The sequence below is a fragment of the Vicia villosa genome, linkage group LG2 (assembly GCF_029867415.1).
Source record: "Vicia villosa cultivar HV-30 ecotype Madison, WI linkage group LG2, Vvil1.0, whole genome shotgun sequence".
Lineage (NCBI taxonomy): Eukaryota > Viridiplantae > Streptophyta > Magnoliopsida > Fabales > Fabaceae > Vicia > Vicia villosa.
Genome location: NC_081181.1, coordinates 118,373,513 through 118,393,164, shown reverse-complemented (window position 1 = coordinate 118,393,164; position 19,652 = coordinate 118,373,513). Strand labels below are relative to the sequence as shown.

The following is a 19,652-nucleotide window of genomic DNA, read 5'->3' as shown; positions in this document are numbered from 1 at the left end:
GAAGTCAGGTATGTTCCTGATTTGAAGAGAAATCTGCTTTCTCTTGGTGAATTCGACAAGAAAGGATATGTTTTCCAAGGAGAGAAAAGTATCCTAAGAGTCATGAAGGGTTCGAAGGAAGTCTTGAGAGGCGTGAAGAAACAAGGCTTGTATACCCTTGAGGCTGAAGTTGTAAGTGGTTCGACAAATGTTGCATCCACGAAACCTTTGTCGAAAACAGAAATCTGGCACATGAGATTGGGCCATGTCAGTGAAAGGGGTCTGGTCGAATTAGGGAAACAAAATCTGCTTGGTGGAGACAAAGTCGAAAAGCTGAAGTTTTGTGAACCCTGGGTACTTGGAAAATCTTGCAGAGTGAAGTTCAACAAAAGCAAACAAAGAACACATGGATCCCTTGATTACATCCATGCTGATCTTTGGGGGCCTGCAAGGTGTCCATCACATTCAGGAGCAAGGTATTTTCTATCCATAGTAGATGATTATTCCAGAAAATTATGGGTATTCATCCATAAGACTAAGGATGAAGCTTTTGAGAATTTCAAAAGTTGGAAGACTCTGGTTGAAAATCAGACTGGCAGAAAGGTCAAGAGGTTGAGAACCGACAATGGCCTTGAATTTTGCAATGAGGCATTCAACAGTTTTTGTGTTGCCTCTGGTATTACAAGGCATAGAACTACTGCAGGTACTCCACAGCAAAATGGTTTGGCTGAAAGGTTTAATCGAACTATTTTGGAGAGAGTCAGATGCATGTTGACTAGTGTGGGGTTAACGAAGGTGTTCTGGGCTGAGGCTGTTTCGACAGCAACATATCTGATAAACAGATGTCCTTCGACAGCGTTAGATATGAAGACACCTGAAGAAGTTTGGTCGGGACATCCACCAGATCTCGACAAACTGAGAGTATTTGGCTGCGTAGCCTATGCTCACATTAGGCAAGACAAGGTCGAACCTAGAGCTCTGAAATGCATGTTCATGGGATACCCTGAAGGAGTCAAAGCTTATAGGCTATGGTGCCTAGAGCCAGGTCACATGAGGTGTATCACCAGTCGAGACGTAGTTTTCAATGAAGCTGAAATGGCTTTTAAGAAAACTGATGATGTTGGTCGAAGTACAGAAACATCTGACGAAGAGCTGGAACAGGTAGAGATTCCTGTTGAGGTGGAGCATGTTGATGTTGAATTGCATATCCCAGATGAAGTCGAAGAAGAAGCAGAAGATGCTGAAGTTGAGGAAACTGACGATGACTACCTATTATCGAGAGATAGGTCGAGAAGAGTCATCAAGCCACTTCAGAGACTTGGATATGCAGATCTTATAGCTTATACCTTAATCTCTGCAAGTGAGGTTCTAGACGAAGAACCTAGAGACTATAAGGAAGTTATGAGAAGTCGAAATAAGACTGAATGGCTGAAGGCCATGGATGATGAGATGAAATCTCTTCATGATAATCATACTTGGGAACTGATCAAGAAACCTGCTGGGGCAAGGTTAGTCAGCTGTAAATGGATTTTCAAAGTTAAGGAAGGAATTGAAGGAGTGACGTCGAAAAGATATAAGGCAAGGTTAGTTGCAAGGGGTTTCACTCAGAAAGAAGGTGTCGACTTCAATGATGTGTTTTCTCCTGTTGTGAAGCATAGGTCCATTCGAATGTTGCTTGCCATGGTGGCACAGTTCGATCTTGAACTGGAACAGATGGATGTGAAGACTGCGTTCTTGTATGGTGATATAGATGAAACTATCCTGATGAGGCAACCTGAAGGGTATGTCGAAAAGGGGAAGGAAGATTGTGTGTGCAAGTTAAAGAGATCTTTGTATGGGCTGAAACAATCTCCTCGACAGTGGAATAGGAGATTCGACAAGTTCATGGTGTTGCACCCCAAAATTTTACCCATCCTAATTTACATCTATCTGGCTTATGCTTTTCAATTCATTTGCATACCTCCATTAAATTCATCTAACAAATCATGCATTCATTCACTAACATCTAACAAATCATGCATTCATTCATTTAAATCATGCATTCATTCATTTAGAATAATATTGGTCCATTAAGTCAAGGGGAGTGGATTAAAGGCATTAGTTTTATCATGGTTTATTTCCATATTTGTCTAATAATCAAGAGAATCTATCCTACGAAGTTTGGATATAATTATTTAGTGCATTGCTTGAATTATATGTTATGGTGTAATGCTTAGTGAGTTCACTTGGACAAAGAGGTTAGATTATGACAAGTCTTGGGAGATTCAGATTCTTATGGTTATTTATACATGTTGAAGAGAGAAGACCTTTGAAATCTATTTGCAAAGACTTTGTCAACCATAAAGGTCGACTTCTGACTAAGGCCATGTTGATTCCATATCTTTGGTTATCATTCTAATAGGGTTTTCCTCATTCAATGGCATATTGAAAAAAGAAGTTCAGATTGTTAATTACAAGTTCAAGGATGACACTACAATGCCATTACAAATCAATATCCTTACATCAAATACATCCCATATATGCATTATACTACATGGAAAGTTATACAACAAGCTTAGACTAAATATAAGTGTTCTTAATATCTATTCCAAGCCATGCTCCGTAAATGGAAAGCTTCCAAGTATTCATCACATCAACTCCTCGATTCTATGGTTGTTTTCCCGCCACAATACTACCCAAACCTGCAGAGAGAAAATTCAGAAGAAAAGTGTCATAAACTTCCTGACATAATCCAAAACTAACATACTAAGCTTCATTCATCATGATCATGTTTTAGTTCAATACAAAAATAAAGCAGTCCTTACACAATTACCATTCAGAACCACAACCAACATCCATGAACCACAAACAGCCAGCCCCACATCCAAAACAAAATCGAAATGAAAACAACTAAAAAACACAAAGACAAACAAAAACTAAAGAGCCAAACTACGGTGCTCTGAATCCTGAAAAGGATACGTAGGCATTAGGTCGCGGGGCCTAAGCGAGCACAACTATTTATAAAACTTATTTTCCCCGTGTTTCTTATTCTTTCATTTGCATGCATTCCCTTTGCATTAAGCTATATATTTACACACCCTTTATATAGAAACAAACATAGGTGGATACCATCGAGTACGATGGGCGTGAGGGGTGCTAGTACCTTCCCCTCGCGTAAACGACTCCCGTACCTTATCTCTGGTCACAAGACCTTCTCTTATCCTTATTCTAGGTTTTCTGATATTCCTTTCCCTTATGGGATAAATATATTGGTGGCGACTCTGTTCATTTTCGCGAGCATGCGACAGCTGGCGACTCTGCTGGGGATGTGATAAACCTGTGATGGTCCATTCTTAGCAAGTCGATCCTAGCTTACGTTTGTTTTCTTCTCTTTGGGTGTTTACTTGTTGATTTATTGCTTTATTGCTTTATTTCTTTATTGCTTTATTGCTTTATTTTCTTTATGCATCGCATTTTATTTTCCTATACTGTGGATTATTATCATGATGTTCTGTTGGGTTGGGATGTTACTGATTTGAGGTAAAAGGCCCAATACCCAGGCCAGAGTTGACACATAGGATACCTAGGATAGAGTGGATAGTCATGACGCCGATGAGATGTCAGGTCTTGTCTAGTGCGATCATGAGACTCACGCCCAGTCGAGGTTCAAATGGGGTATCATCGTTGGCATATAGATGCAACAATGGTGGTATCTCAGGAGAACTGATAACGCTGGTTGCCATATTGACCTACCCTGACCTAGACTACACCCGTGAGTGGGGAGGGAATCATATTTTATACAAGTGCAGGTACAGGTTCTGTTGGTGACTATTAGTTCTCCTGGTATTCAAAAAGACGTCGAACCATTGATCCTGGGACATTTGACTTATACAGAAGTTCTACATCAGCTATCTATCATAATCAACGTCGAACCTCTGAATCTGGAAGGTTCGACCTCATGTGACTTATGCAAAGGTTATATATACGAATCAACGTTGAACCTCTGAATCTGGAGGGTTCGACCATCTTTTGACTTATGCACGAGCTATTTATCCAGAAAGCAATGTCGAACCTCTGAATCTGGAGGATTCGACCATATCTTATGACCATGAGAAGCTGTTATCCAAGAGGCCTTGATCCTTGATCCTGATTTATGCTGCCTTTGCATCATCATTAACATTTTGCATTCATGCATATGCATCCATGGTTACCAAGACACTTACACTCTCCCTCTCCATCAGATCCGTCAAGACGATTCCTCCACACCGATATTTGACAAGAGCTCACAGACAAAGAATCATGGGGAATTACAAACAAAATCAAGCTACTATCTAAGCACCCCATGCCTCCTCATGAGGGTACCTTCCACCAAAGGAGCCTGAAGACTTTCTGCTTGTCAGAGAACATTTCATTTGCATCAGAATAAGGCCAAACTTCCCATTGTTTAGACTTCTCAAGCATTTTCAATTGTATTACTTTTGTTGTTATCAAGTACTTCTCATTGTAAGAAACTCATTCTGTTTGAATAAATAAAAATAATGCAATATACATGTTTTTCTCAAATCATTCCATTCTTGTCATTATGTTCATTGATATTCAACTCACTTGTCTTAAGCAACTAAAAAAGGAGAATGATGAAAAATCGAAAAATACATGAACTACTAATTGTATGCTTTTGGAACAAAGATCCCGCTGACGATGTACAGGCATTGTTTCAATTCCTAAACACCAGAGTTATAAGGGAGAGAAACCCTCGTCAACCCCTTTGAGCCTAAGGAGTAGTAGTTTCTTTTCAAAAAGTACAAAACCCTCAATATTAACCAGGGGCAGGGTAGTCTTCAGTTAGTGCGACCGAGCGCTCAACTTTCAGGTATTCCATCAGAGGATAAATTACATCTCATGTTTCGCAACAAAAGAAAAAGAGCACAATCCACAATGGATGACTCTCATTCACTAAGAAGAAGGCAGTCACAACCTTTTCATCAAATCACAAAAGTCATACAACTTGTTCCCGAACGAGACAAAAAAAAAGAATTAAAAGAAAGTTATGAATCACGAAAAAAAAGGAATAAACGATAGCCCGCTAAGTCAAAAAGAAAGAAAAGCTTTGAAGCAAATGACTTAGGCAAAAATTAGGGCATATCCCGCTGGACAACGAAAACCAAATTCAAAAGAAACTTTTTGTCCAGGCAAAAGTTAGGAAAAGCAAAAAGCAAAAGAAAAATCCTCCAAGGGACAAGTTGTTATGATCATCAACGAAAACACCAAAGGGTGACTGCCACCTCCATCAAAGTCATGAAGGATCCTCATCCATCACAATCCTTCCTGAAAGGCGAATACTCGTGTCGAACTAGCTGAACGTAGGACTGGAGAACATCACGAAGAAGGGGTGGGTTAAGTAGAACTTGAGCCTTTATCCTTTGTTTCTTAAACCGTGAACCCGTCCAAGTTATAACCCTCGAAAGTCCTAATTGAAGCAGGGTTCGTTCCGAAAGCATGCAAACTTTAAAATCATGTCAAACTGACTCCTAATGTTGCTGTGTCATTTGTTTTAGTATCAGTACAACATTTTGACAAATGAAACTTTTCTCTTGAGATTAACATGTGCATTGCATTCTCATTATCTTTTTCAAAACAGAATCGTCTCTAATCAGAAAGTAAGTACTTGATACCAAGGAAAGTTCAACATTGAAATTTCGTCGAGTAATCCTACAAAGGCAAAGGTTGGTCATCCACTGAGCAAGTACCTGAAGTATCCATTTGGTGGAACATTTCCTCTCAATCTGGGGCATTCATTCTATGATCAACACTGGGGCAGACCATTACAAATCTCCATGATTCAAGCATATCAAAGTTCTATCTCAAGAGATCTTACAAGCTGGGGCAAGCTAGTAATAATTCATCTCTTCATCTTCAATCAAGTGTCAGATATCGAGACAAGTGTTGAGGGGTCAAGCCAAACACCTCACCTTCACCAACCATTTCACAAGCAATGACTTTTCCGCAAGGGCACACTCCATTCACTCCTTGTATCCCGGAAGCAATCATTCCATTCATAATCATACAATCATCATGCATATCATTGCATTCTCATTATCATTTTCCCACATGATCCAAATCATCAATAAAGCAGGGGCATCAACCCTATATTGAATCAAACAGAGATCCTGAACTCCACCTAATCTATCCCTGAAATTAGAAACCCTGATCAATCAGTACACTGCATATAGAATTCATTGCATTGCATCTCCAAAAGTGCATAAAACAAATCAAGTATCACATATGAAGCATAAGCCAAGCTACTCATCAGACGAGGTCCCTACAAGTATTCAAATTGATATTCTACTGGATCACTCAGAGTTACGATTGTGGTGTCATCTCCCAAAGTCAATCATGTTCATCTTTCTTCAACCCAGAGTTGATGTTTTTGTGTTCAACCCAGAGTTGACTTTCCTTTCACCTTTTAACCCCGAGTTAATTGTCTTTTCCCACTCAACCCAGAGTTGACGGCCATCTTGTTTCTTTTCCCACTCAACTCAGAGTTGACGGTTATCTTTTACTCAATCCAGAATTGATTCCTTTTCCCACTCAACCCCGAGTTGACGGCCATCTTGTTTCTTTTCCCAATCAACCCAGAGTTGACGGTTATCTTTTACTCAATCCAGAATTGATTCCTTTTCCCACTCAACCCAGAGTTGACGGTTATTCCTAATTGTTCATCTTTTCTCTTTCAACCCAGAGTTGAATTACCTTATCTCAACCCAGAGTTGATGTCTATCTCTTGTTTTCAACCCAGAGTTGATGTTCTTACTTTCTTTCAACCCAGAGTTGATGCTTATATCTTGTCCCACTAACACTGATTTCACTTTCCTTTCTCAATCCAGAATTGATGTTTACCCCTTATTCAACCCCGAGTTGACTTCCCTCTATTCTTCGACCCAGAGTTGACCGCCATCTTGTTTCTTTTCCCCCTCAACCCAGAGTTGACGGTTATCTTTTCTCAACCCAGAGTTGACGGTCATCCTTTATTGATTTCTTTTCTCCCTCTCAACCCAGAGTTGAAGGTTATCTCTTGTCCTTCCCCACTCAACCCAGAGTTGACGGTTATCTTTTCTCCTTTCCCACTCAACCCAGAGTTGACGGTTATCTTCTTTCTTTCCCACTCAACCCAGAGTTGACGGTTATCCTTTGTTCAATCCAGAATTGATTCCTTTCCCACTCAACCCAGAGTTGACGGTTATCCTTTTTCAATCCAGAGTTGATCTTTTACTTCTCAACCCAGAGTTGACAATCATCTTTCATTCAATCCAGAATTGATTCCTTTTCCCACTCAACCTAGAGTTGACGGTTATCTGTTGTCCCTTCCCACTCAACCCAGACTTGATGGTTATCCTTTCTTATTTCCCTCTCAACCTAGAGTTGACGGTTATCTCCTGTCTTTCCCACTCAACCCAGAGTCGACAGTTATTTCTGATTGTTCATCTTTCCTTTTTTCAACCCAAAGTTGATGTTCTTACTTTCTTTCTCAACCCATAGTTGATCCCTATATCTTGTCCCAGTAATACTGATTTCCATTTCCGTTCTCAATCCAGAATTGATGCTCACCTCTTATGCAACCCCGAGTTGTCCTCCCTTTATTCTTCGACCCAAAGTCGACCCACTTTTCTTTTTCAACCCAGAGTTGATGTCTATTTCATTTCTAACCCAGAGTTAACTTACCCAACCCAGAGTTGATACAATTTTACTCAGTGGAGTTGACACCATTTGTTCCCCAGTGGATCCTATCTCTCATCAGGCAAATTTTTAGGTTCACTTTGTATTTAATCTTCTTCTACCTCGAATGCCCGAAAGGCTAATGCCAATCACACATTCAGGTTTAAGACGATTAAATAGGGGCAGCTGTTGCACCCCAAAATTTGCCCATCCTAATTTACATCTATCTAGCTTATGCTTTTCAATTCATTTGCATACCTCCATTAAATTCATCTAACAAATCATGCATTCATTCACTAACATCTAACAAATCATGCATTCATTCATTTAAATCATGCATTCATTCATTTAGAATAATATTGGTCCATTAAGTCAAGGGGAGTGGATTAAAGGCATTAGTTTTATCATGTTTTATTTCCATATTTGTCTAATAATCAAGAGAATCTATCCTACGAAGTTTGGATATAATTATTTAGTGCATTGCTTGAATTATATGTTATGGTGTAATGCTTAGTGAGTTCACTCGGACAAAGAGGTTAGCTTATGAAAAGTCTTGGGAGATTCAGATTCTTATGGTTATTTATACATGTTGAAAAGAGAAGACCTTTGAAATCTATTTGCAAAGACTTTGTCAACCATGAAGGTCGACTTCTGACTAAGGCCATGTTGATTCCATATCTTTGGTTATCATTCTAAAAGGGTTTTCCTCATTCAATGGCATATTGAAAAAAGAAGTTCAGATTGTTAATTACAAGTTCAAGGATGACACTACAGTGCCATTACAAATCAATATCCTTACATCAAATACATCCCATATATGCATTATACTACATGGAAAGTTATACAACAAGCTTAGACTAAATATAAGTGTTCTTAATATCTATTCCAAGCCATGCTCCGTAAATAGAAAGCTTCCAAGTATTCAGCACATCAACTCCTCGATTTTATGGTTGTTTTCCCGCCACAATACTACCCAAACCTGCAGAGAGAAAATTCAGAAGAAAAGTGTCATAAACTTCCTGACATAATCCAAAACTAACATACTAAGCTTCATTCATCATGATCATGTTATAGGTCAATACAAAAAGAAAACAGTCCTTACACAATTACCATTCAGAACCACAACCAACATCCATGAACCATAAACAGCCAGCCCCACATCCAAAACAAAATCGAAATGAAAACAACTAAAAAACACAAAGACAAACAAAAACTAAAGAGCCGAACTACGACGCTCTGATTCCTGAAAAGGATACGTAGGCATTAGGTCGCGGGGCCTAAGCGAGCACAACTATTTATAAACCTTATTTTCCCCGTGTTTCTTATTCTTTCATTTGCATGCATTCCCTTTGCATTAAGCTATATATTTACACACCCTTTAGATAGAAACAAACATAGGTGGATACCATCGAGTACGATGGGCATGAGGGGTGCTAGTACCTTCCCCTCGCGTAACCGACTCCCGTACCTTATCTCTAGTCGCAAGACCTTCTCTTATCCTTATTCTAGGTTTTCTGATATTCCTTTCCCTTATGGGATAAATATATTGGTGGCGACTTTGTTCATTTTCGCGAGCGTGTGACACATGGCACGCATAAGTTTCATTAGAAGTCAGTTCGACCACTACGTTTACTTCAGATTTTGACCTGGTAATTCATTTGTTATTTTGTTGCTTTATGTGGATGATATTCTCATAGCAAGCAACAATGTTGAAGATGTGACGAGGGTGAAGGCTGAACTCAATAAGGAGTTCGATATGAAGGATCTAGGAGCTGCTTCCAAGATTCTTGGAATTGACATTCGAAGAGATAGAAAGAATTCGAAGTTATGCTTATCTCAAGAGGCATATCTACGAAAGATTCTCGAAAAATTTGGTATGTCGAATTCGAAGCCAGTTGTGACTCCAACAAACCCTCAATTCAAGCTGAGTATTGATCAGTGTCCCAGTACTGATGTTGAAAGAGCCTATATGAATAGCATCCCATATGCTAATATAGTTGGTTCTTTGATGTATGCTATGGTCTGTACTAGACCCGACATAGCATATGCAGTAAGTCTTGTAAGCAGGTACATGGCGAACCCTGGAAAGGCTCACTGGCAAGCATTGAAGTGGATTTTAAGGTACATAAATGGGTCTCTGAATAGAGTTCTAATTTATGGTGGAGCCTTGGGTGAAGATAGTAAAGCAGTAATAGAAGGATATGTCGACTCTGATTATGCAGGTTGTATGGATTCCAGAAAATCTATTTCTGGATATGTTTTCACTATGTTTGGCACTACAATTAGTTGGAAAGCAACACTTCAGAAGGTTGTTGCTCTAGCAACCACTGAAGCGGAGTATATTGCCCTAACTGAAGCTGTGAAAGAAGCATCGTGGCTTGAAGGTTTTGCGAAGGAGCTGAAACTTCAAGGTCGAGGTATCACTGTTAAATGTGATAGTCAAAGTGCAATACACCTGTCGAAGAATTCAGCCTATCATGAGCGAACTAAGCACATTGATGTGAGGCTGCATTTCGTCAGAGGAGTAATCGAGCGTGGAGAAGTCCAAGTGCTGAAGGTTTCGACTGAAGACAATGCTGCTGATATGATCACCAAGAAATTGCCGAGTTGCAAGTTTTTCCACTGTGTGTAGTTGATAAAGCTGCATGAAGAAAGCTAGTTTGTTCCTTGACGTTGTAGAGTTAGGTCCAAGGTGGAGATTTGTGAGATATTGGATCGAACTCTAGTATTGTCGAAGGGTAGTTTCTTGGTTCGATAGTTCGACAGAGTTAAGCATGAAGTCGAAGGATTGTTCACATGTTGGTGTCGAAGTGTGTATGCTGTAGTCGAAGATGGGTCTAGCATGCAGATGTCGAAGATGCTATGGTTGTTAGCATGTTAAATTAGGTTTTAGTGTTTAAACCCTAATTTGTTAAGTTAGCTTGTTTATTAAGTTGGCTTGTGTAATGGGCCTTGCTGAAAAAGCCCATTAGTTAGTATGTTAGGTTTTATTATAAATAGCATACTAGTCTCTCATCATTAAAAAAAAGCTGAAAATCCTAATTTAGGGTGAGAGAGGTTATTTGTTATTCTTGTAAACTTGTAATCTTGTTTTAAGAGAAAGTAAAAGAATAGCAGTTATAACCAATCTTGTGTTCCTCTTCTTCCTTGTCCTTTATTCATCCTTTATTTTATACTTTGTTCGTGGCATTACAACAGTTATGATTCTTTTGCAATGTATAAATTTCAGAATTCCTTTAGTATAATTAGGGGAGATTCAATTCCAAACATTCGATTTTAACTACATTGTAAATTCTTATGAAAATGAAAATACAAGTCAAAGTCAAAGAAATGAAGACAAATATGAGAGAAGTATCAGTTCTCAGTTTATTGAATTAGAAAACAATACAACATTACTTATTAACAACAACTAGTACAGGTTGCAGGCAAATGTACATTGAACACTATCACACATAAGTATTTCCACATGTGGTTCCAGTGAAACCATTCAGTTTCTTAACAAGAATGCATATCAAACTGAATTACTGATTATTAGTGTGAATACCTGAAAAGAATAAATCAAGAAGAAAACCATTATTACCATTGTATTTTGTAGATTAACGATTTTGAAATGAATAATATGATCATAAAAACTGCGTTATAATTCCATAAGCAATTAATGAGTTTGTTAAGACTCAGATAAATATATCTGTTTATCTCACCTGAAAGAAAGGTTTTTTTGATGATACTAAGTTCTCTGGTGACATCCACAATATTCATTCTTTCTTTTTGTGATTGCATTGAACAAATAAGTCCAATCTTAAAAACTGAAACTAAGCACTCCTCAACGTTTTGAATAAGATTCTCACGATTTCGGTCCAGTGTTGCTACTTCTGCATCTCTTGATATAAGATGTGGGTCCAAAATCTTTATAAGATTATCGGGAAATGAAATTGCAACAAAGTTATGAAGATTTTGACCATCTTCAAAAACTTCATCTGTGGGTCTTCTTCCCGTAAGCATTTCCAACACCAGGATTCCAAAGCTATACATGTCACCAGACGTAGACACTTCAGAACCCATTCCATACTCTAAAACATATATCAAATTGTTAATACCAAGTTACTTGTAAATTATTACGTGCGCGACTAAACATAGGAGAATTCAAAGAAAAAATATAAGATTCCACAATTTAGAACATACCTGGAGGAGCATAGCCAACCGTCCCTTTTATTCCAATTGTACTAGTATCTTTCAAAGAGTTACCGTCAATGGTTGAGACAAGTCTTGCTATGCCAAAATCACTCACATGAGCAATCATGTCGTCATCAAGAAGGACATTGCTTGGCTTTAGATCACAGTGTAGGACCAATTGCTCACATTCTTGATGAAGATAATGTAGTGCAGAAGCAACATCGGTAATGATGTTCAATCGATGAGTGAGGTCCAATTTTTTTGGAAGCTCTGCATTTAAAATCTCAGGATGCAACCATTGTTCTAAGCTTCCATTTTTCATATAATCATAAACCAGAGCTTTAAATTCTTGACCTTTGTGATCTGTACTAGAACAACATGTTAAGATCTTAACTAAATTGCGGTGTCTAATACTTTTGAGTGCATTACATTCAGCAATGAAACTTTTGTGTGCTCCTTTCTTTTGGAGGTTTAGGACCTTTACTGCAACAACATTATCTTGTGACATAAGATTTCCTCTGTACACAAAACCAAAACTTCCCGATCCGATCAAGTTTCTATCTGAGAACCCATCAGTTCCTCTGTGCAATTCTTGGTATGAAACCTTAGTCAATTGATCAATTGTTGGTGAATCAAAAGATGGTTTTTGGTTTGTGTTCCTCATCCAGTAGATAGTTATAATAAATGAAAGTATGAGAAGAAAAGAAACCACACTAACTATCACTCCTATCAACTTGAAATTATCTTTGTTTTTGTGTTTTCTACCCTTGATAGGACATGGTGGTAGGTGCAACTCTGAAATACCTCCACAAAGTTTATTGTTTCCAATCAATGCTACTTGGGTTGCATTTCCAAACACACCGCCTATTGGTACCTCGCCTTCCAACATGTTAAAAGAAACATTCAAGTGTTTTAAATCAGGGATGTCTTGTATAACATCAGGAATTGATCCAGATAACCGATTTCTTGACAGGTCTAAATATTGAAGACCTTTGAGAGATGCCAAATTCGAAGGTATGGTTCCTTGGAATGAGTTTCCTTGTAAATTAAGGTTTTCTAGAGTTATGCATTCACCGATGGTACTAGGAATCTCACCTGACAAATTGTTTTGAGAAACAACTAAGTTTTCAATATTTTTTAGTAAACCCACTTCGTTAGGTAGACTACCACTCAATGAATTTTGTGATAAGTCCAATCCCCTACTTAAGGTTGAAATTTCAAAAACTTCTAAGGGTATGGCTCCTTGAAGGTTGTTTCGCGAAAGATTCAGATATTCTAACCTTTGACATTTCCCTATGCTCGGAGGAATATTTCCTTCTAACATATTCTCTGACAAGCGCAAGTCAAACAATTGAGTGAGGTTTCCTATGGAGGATGGTATAGATCCTGATAGATTGTTTTGACGCAAATCTAACACTTGTATGTTTTGCAACTTCCTGAAACTAGTCGGGATAATTCCTTCAAAGTGGTTGCTTTCCATGGTCAAAAGAATTAAATTGACTAGATTTCCTAACTCTGGGGGAACTTTTCCTGATATCTCATTACCCCCAACATATAATCTACTAAGTTGGGAGGATAAATTGCCAACTGAATTTGGCAATTGACCTCCAAAATTATTAGCACCTATACTAATAACATATAATTTACTACAATTTGTCAATGTTTTTAAAAACTCCAAATCCTGAGTTGATTTGTCACCTAGATGGTTGATTTCTAAATTTAAAAAATAGAGATGATGTAGTCTTCCTAGACTTGGAACTTGTCCAACAAAATGGTTTGCGTCGATGGAAAATATTCTTAAAGTAGAAGCATTTGCAATTGAAGTCGGGATTGGGCCGGATATTTCATTCCTGTCTATATGAATTTCTTGGAGATTGGAGAGAGTTTGGAACATGTTGGGTGGAAGAGAGCCACCAAAGCGATTTGATGCGGCTGAGAAGAGAGTAAGAGAAGACATATTGTAAAGACAAGGTGGAAACATACCTGATAATTTGTTGATACCCACATTCATTTTTATCAAGTTTGTAAGATGACATATTTCTCGTGGAATATGTCCCTCTAAGTTGTTATATGCAACCCCAAGAGCTGTCAAGGAAGAAATATTACCTATGAATGACGGGACTCCTCCAATTAAATTGTTTTTCCCAATGTTTAGTAACTGAAGCTTTTGAAGAGAGAAAATTTGAGATGGTATTTTTCCGGTGAGATTGTTTCCAAATAAAAACAAGTCTACAAGATTGGAACAATTTGTCAAGATCGTAGGAATTTCTCCTGCTAATGAGTTATTGCTCAGAAAAAGTCCATGCAAGTGTAACAACCGACCCAGCTCTTGTGGAATATTTCCAAACAAGGTATTTTCTTCAAGGTTAAGGTTTCTTAAACGAGAGAGATTACCAATATAAGGAGATATGGGTCCATGCAACTTGTATCCTTGTAACATCATTTTTGTAACTCTTTGATGCTTAGAATGGCATGTGATTCCGTGCCAGTTGCAGAAGTGGGTAGACTCATTCCAAGAATCAAGGATTCTATATGGGTCACTGGATATTGATTCTTTGAATTGGAGCAATGACAAATGATCTGTTTGGTTTCCTAGTATTGTCGCTGCCATAATTTTGTTCGGACCAAAGCATATTAAAGTTAAGGTAAAGAGAAAGAGCAGATGAAGGTATAAAAGTATAGGTGACAAGAGAGGAAAAGGCTTCATTTTGGCTTAGAAAGAAAGAGGTTTATGGTATTTAGTTTTGTTTGTATAAAAGAATAGAGAGGAAGCATGCATTTAAATACTGGTGGCAAGGGCTAGCGCTGAATGCCATTTTTTTTATTAACTTCACCACAAAAAATAAGTAGATTAAATTCAAAAGTCAAGTCAATTGTGCATACAGTGCATTGTGATTATGTGGACATTTTCTATTCCTACAATTTTGATGTATCTCAATTCTCATATATAACCCTAGTAAGAATTATGTTTTTTTTTTTATTGTTTTTTTAATCATCTAATATACACTGCTTAATCTCTTATTATTTTTAATACAAACTAAATTTTATATATAATCAAGAAACTGAAATCAGATATAATATTTTATTAAAATTTATTTAAAATATTAAAATATAATTTTTAAAACAAATATGTTATTCTTAAATTCAATTCTAAATTTTGGATATATATATATATATATATATATATATTAACAGTGGGCGGCCCATGGTCCTATCGATAGGCTCTGATAACCTATTAGAGTTTGACCTAACTCATCCTTACAAAATCGCCGCATCTACACGGTTTTGAGAACAAAATGCTCACAGAGGAGAATCTCGAAGCATTTGCTTCACCGGAGCAGAAAGCCGAAGATGGCAGCAAGAACAAGGAGCCCAATAAGAAGAAGAAAAACATCGAAAAATACGCAAAACCGAACCAACTCCCTCAACCTCAGGTAGGCTCTGATACCATATTAGAGTTTGACCTAACTCATCCTTACAAAACCGGTTGGTAAGGTGAGGAGTGCCCCTCTATATATACTCTTTCAATGCTCTATCTCCCACCAATGTGGAACTTTAGGATTTTCCTAATAATATTAAACAAATTAATTTTAAAATAATTTAAATAAAATATTTATGTATTAAATTAAATAAGTTGATGATACTTATAAATCAACACCTTTAAAAAATAAATAAATTAAACAAAATTAGTTTTTTTTTAAATCTTATTCCAGACTTTTTTTTATACTTCTTAATTGACTTTGGTGTGAAAAATGGTATCTCTACAAAAATAAGGTATTTCCTTGAAAATAAAAATAAGAGTAATTTTAAAATGTTAATCAAAGAAATAAGGTATTTTCTTTGCTAATATAGGTCTTAACGCTAACTTCTTGGTCTATTTCAGTTCTCCCCCTTCGGATATTAGAGGAGAGTTTGTAAAGAATAGGTTAGGTATACCTTTTTTTAGGTTCTCTTTTTTTTTTATGGAACTTTTGTGGTTCCCTTTTATGGCTTATATCATCTTTTATTTTTGATATATATATATATATATATATATATATATATATATATATATATATATATATATATATATATATATATATATATATATATATATATATATATATATATATATATGAGCCTTTATTAAAAAAAAACACCAAAGCCAAAGTACAAGAAAGAGCTGATCGACGGTACAAGAGATACCAAGCAACTAGCATAACAACAAACAGACTAAAACAACAACTAAACTTACACACGAACACTAAAAAAAAAACAAAGCACCAGTACAAAGAAACAAAAGGCCAATGTAGAACTAAGAAACCCGAGTGAAGAACATGCTAGATCTCCCAGGTCAAAGACTTGTGAACCATAAAAGAAGCATCAATCTCTACTAAACACAAGAACACACTAGAAGGAGGTCCGAGACACTTAAGCTACCATTGGCTCAGACGCCTGATTGGGCTCTCGAGTCAGGCTAAGAAAGTACAGGAGTTTCCCACGTACCTACAAGATACCATTTTCAAGTCAAAAGAATGCTCAAATGTGTCATGTCCTTCGTTGACACCGTTTTACCTTAGAAAACTATATAACTAATTTTCAGATTGACCAGACTACGACATGCCAAATCATACCACACCCCCTAAGCTTAGGCGTACTACTAAAAGTGAGAAACATTTGAAAAGAGCCAGAGAGTCCCTTGGTATAGCTGCATACCATCCCAACCATTTGAAAATGTTATAGTAGAAATATACCACTACCTTACAAGTCACAATTAGATGGGAGAACTACTCTAGGAATCTCGTACAGAAAGGGAAAGTCATGTCCTTCGACCTAATGAGTACTCCCTTTGGAGAAGATTTTATCTAGTAGGGATTCTATCTTATAGTACTTGCCACGAAAAAATAATTACTTTAGAAAGGGACCAACTACACCAAATACTAGGGAGAACTAACTGCAAAAACGCAAAAATGATACATAACCATCTCTAAGGAGCTCACGACAGAAAAGGAAATCATATGTGGAGGCCACAAAATAAGAATCAACTTTAGTGTCTCCACCACCACCTATCAGGTTGGGAGGAAGGGATAAAGTCCATAATGACTAAATCAAGATCAGGTATCAAGATTTTCTCATGCTACGAGATCTTCTCCACTTAAAAACCTAAACCCTAACTTGCCTCTCCCACTTACCAACCTTTCCCCCTGAATAATTCTTCTAGTAAAATATAGAAAAAAGCCGAGGGAACCTAGCTCTAAGAGGAGAATCCACAGCCTAGTGAATTTTCCAAAACTTAGTGAGAATGTTGGACACAACCTTGTTAACAATATTATGCTGAAACCAGTATGGGGGATCCTCTCTTTTGGCACCAAGGAGACATAGAGAAAAGGCAAAAAGTTCTAACTCGTAAGATAGAAGTAGTTGAACTAACACGATATCTAGCAGACAAGACATCTCTCAATACACTAGAGTCTCCCGAGACCAACCGCCACCTCCACTTACCCAACAAAACCAGATTAATCAACCGAAGGTCACGAGCATTAGTATCCTCAAGCTTCTTAGGCTTGAAGACAATAAACCACCTAACCCAAGTGATCTTTGAAACCACCCCTCCCCTTTCACACCACCCACAAAAATCTCCTTTGAGTTTTTATAAATGTTCTTTCAAACCTTAACATGCATCTTTAGAAAGAGGTAGAAAATATGAATAGCATTAAGAATATAACTAAGAAGAATCACCCGTCCTTTTAGACGTCCTCTTAGAGATACATATATTTGTCTCCATGAGTGAAACCTCCGGGTGATGAGACTAACTAAAGGTTCCTACATATTCTTTTAATTTTTTTTATTTCTTTGACATAAAATAAAAAATAATATATAAATTATAATTTTTTCTTATTTCAAAATTTTAAAATAAAATAATAAAGAATTAATTGAATTAGTTAAAACGTAAAATGCATATATTGTCTTTGTTGTTTACAGTAAGGGTTTAAAGGATATGCACTGACAGTGTAAAATAATTTTACACTGTCATCCAGTAGAAAACAAATAATCTACCACGTCATTAAAAAAATTTAAAATAAAAATATTGTGTAATTGGATGCATGGGTGTGATTGATTGACAGTGTAAATAATTTTTACACTGTCAGTGCATCACCCTTTTTCTCTTACAGTAATAGATAAATTTAATATGTTTCTATTAAATATGGGAGAGCTATTTGTTAAAAAAAAAGTTTTAAATATATAAGTTATCTTCAATTTAAAAAAGTTTGAGAGAAGAGTTGAAACCTCACAGAATTTACATATATATTGTCGTTTTTGGTATAAATTGGATATTTTCTTTGGCAACGGGCAGAGACTTATTCTTTGAGCAGATGAAATACACAATATGTGAAATTTAATGATGTTGTATGTTTAGGACAGAATTTAAACCCATGGCATCCAATTAAAACCACAATAGTTGAAGTTTAATATTGTTGTATGTTTCAAGAAACTTTTACCATCTCATCTAAATATTTTTAGGGTGTGTTTGATTTTCTAAAAAAAATAAAGAAATGGACAATACAACTTCAGTTGTCTTGCGTTTGATTTAAAAGTAATTCATGGAAGAGGACAAAATTGAGATAAGGGATTGAACAAAATTGAAAATCTTTTTCTTCAATATATTAGGAGATAATTTTTTTGTCTCTTGTACATTTTATATAAAATGTTAAGATTCATTTTTTATTAAAAACATAGCCCCTCTCTCTCTCTAAATATTTATATTTATAAAGACTGTTGTAGTAGATTTTACTTTATTTTATTTGTTTTATTCATTGTCCATCAAACATCGTACAAGAAAAATAAATGTCAATTAAGGTTTGTCTTGCAATGTTTTATCCAGTACTTATCCATTTTGGGAATGAAATACACCCTTATTTACATAATCAAATATATAAAAGTAAATACAGTTTCATACACTTGTACAGTATGGACAAGCGGCTCCCAGCTAATTAAAAGCAAGTCGTCTTGTGATCATGTTATATGAAGAATGTGCATCTATAACAAGATATCATATCTTGATCATTTTTGCATTCTCATCAGCTCCTAACACGGTCTTTAGGGTGATGTAACCCTTTACCTGCACTTGCTCGCCTGTGAATTCTACTAATGAGTCTTGAAAAGCTTTGAGGTCATCGAAGTCCAGGAGAAACCTTTCAGAAACATCCTTATAGAGGATTTCTAGAGCGTTTACCTAATTAATCAACACTCTCTTAATCTCCCAGTCATTGCACCTCATGATTATGACCATAGGGTTGCTATAATGTGGATGGATGCCTGAAACGTTTTCTTAGAGAAGGTGATCCTAGACTCAAAAGTTTCTCTTTTGCATTTACAATTAGAATGGGATATATATATTTTACGAGTATAGCTAGTCTCTCCGCTTCTAGAAAACCCTCTTGTTATGATGTTAAGAGGGTGACACATGAGCCTACCCTCGCCTCCATTGCTTGGTTCCTTTCCTTTCTTGGATCTAGGGCTTCCTGAGACATCTCTCCCCTGAGAGCTAGATCGACCTGATGTTTGGGTAGAGATATTTATGGCGTATCTATTCAAGTGGACTTCTCGGATGGGGTATTCAATCTCCTTCACTACTACAAAAAGTGATTTTAACCTTGGACGCAAAATGTGTTTTACCTCGGCTATAGAAGTGAGGTAACGAAGGGCATTATAAAAAGTAACGACTTAACACCGAGGGATAAAATTATTTGCTTCAGATGCCTACTTAAGCTGAAGTTTACTTCAGATGTTCTTTGTAAAGCATGTCAGAAAGGCAAGTTTTCTAAAAC

General features: G+C 36.8%; 1 protein-coding gene across 1 annotated transcript; it reads right to left on the bottom strand.

Moving 5' to 3' along the window:
* Positions 1-11,002: 11,002 nt before the first annotated feature.
* Positions 11,003-14,575, bottom strand: LOC131646686 (probable LRR receptor-like serine/threonine-protein kinase At3g47570). The gene is made up of 3 exons (XM_058916662.1): positions 11,854-14,575; positions 11,373-11,741; positions 11,003-11,215 (listed from the first exon to the last, which is right to left on the bottom strand). Exons 1-3 carry the CDS (start codon positions 14,549-14,551, stop codon positions 11,193-11,195), a joined length of 3,090 nt encoding a protein of 1,029 aa, XP_058772645.1. The 5' UTR covers positions 14,552-14,575; the 3' UTR covers positions 11,003-11,192.
* Between the last annotated feature and the right edge of the window lie 5,077 nt (positions 14,576-19,652).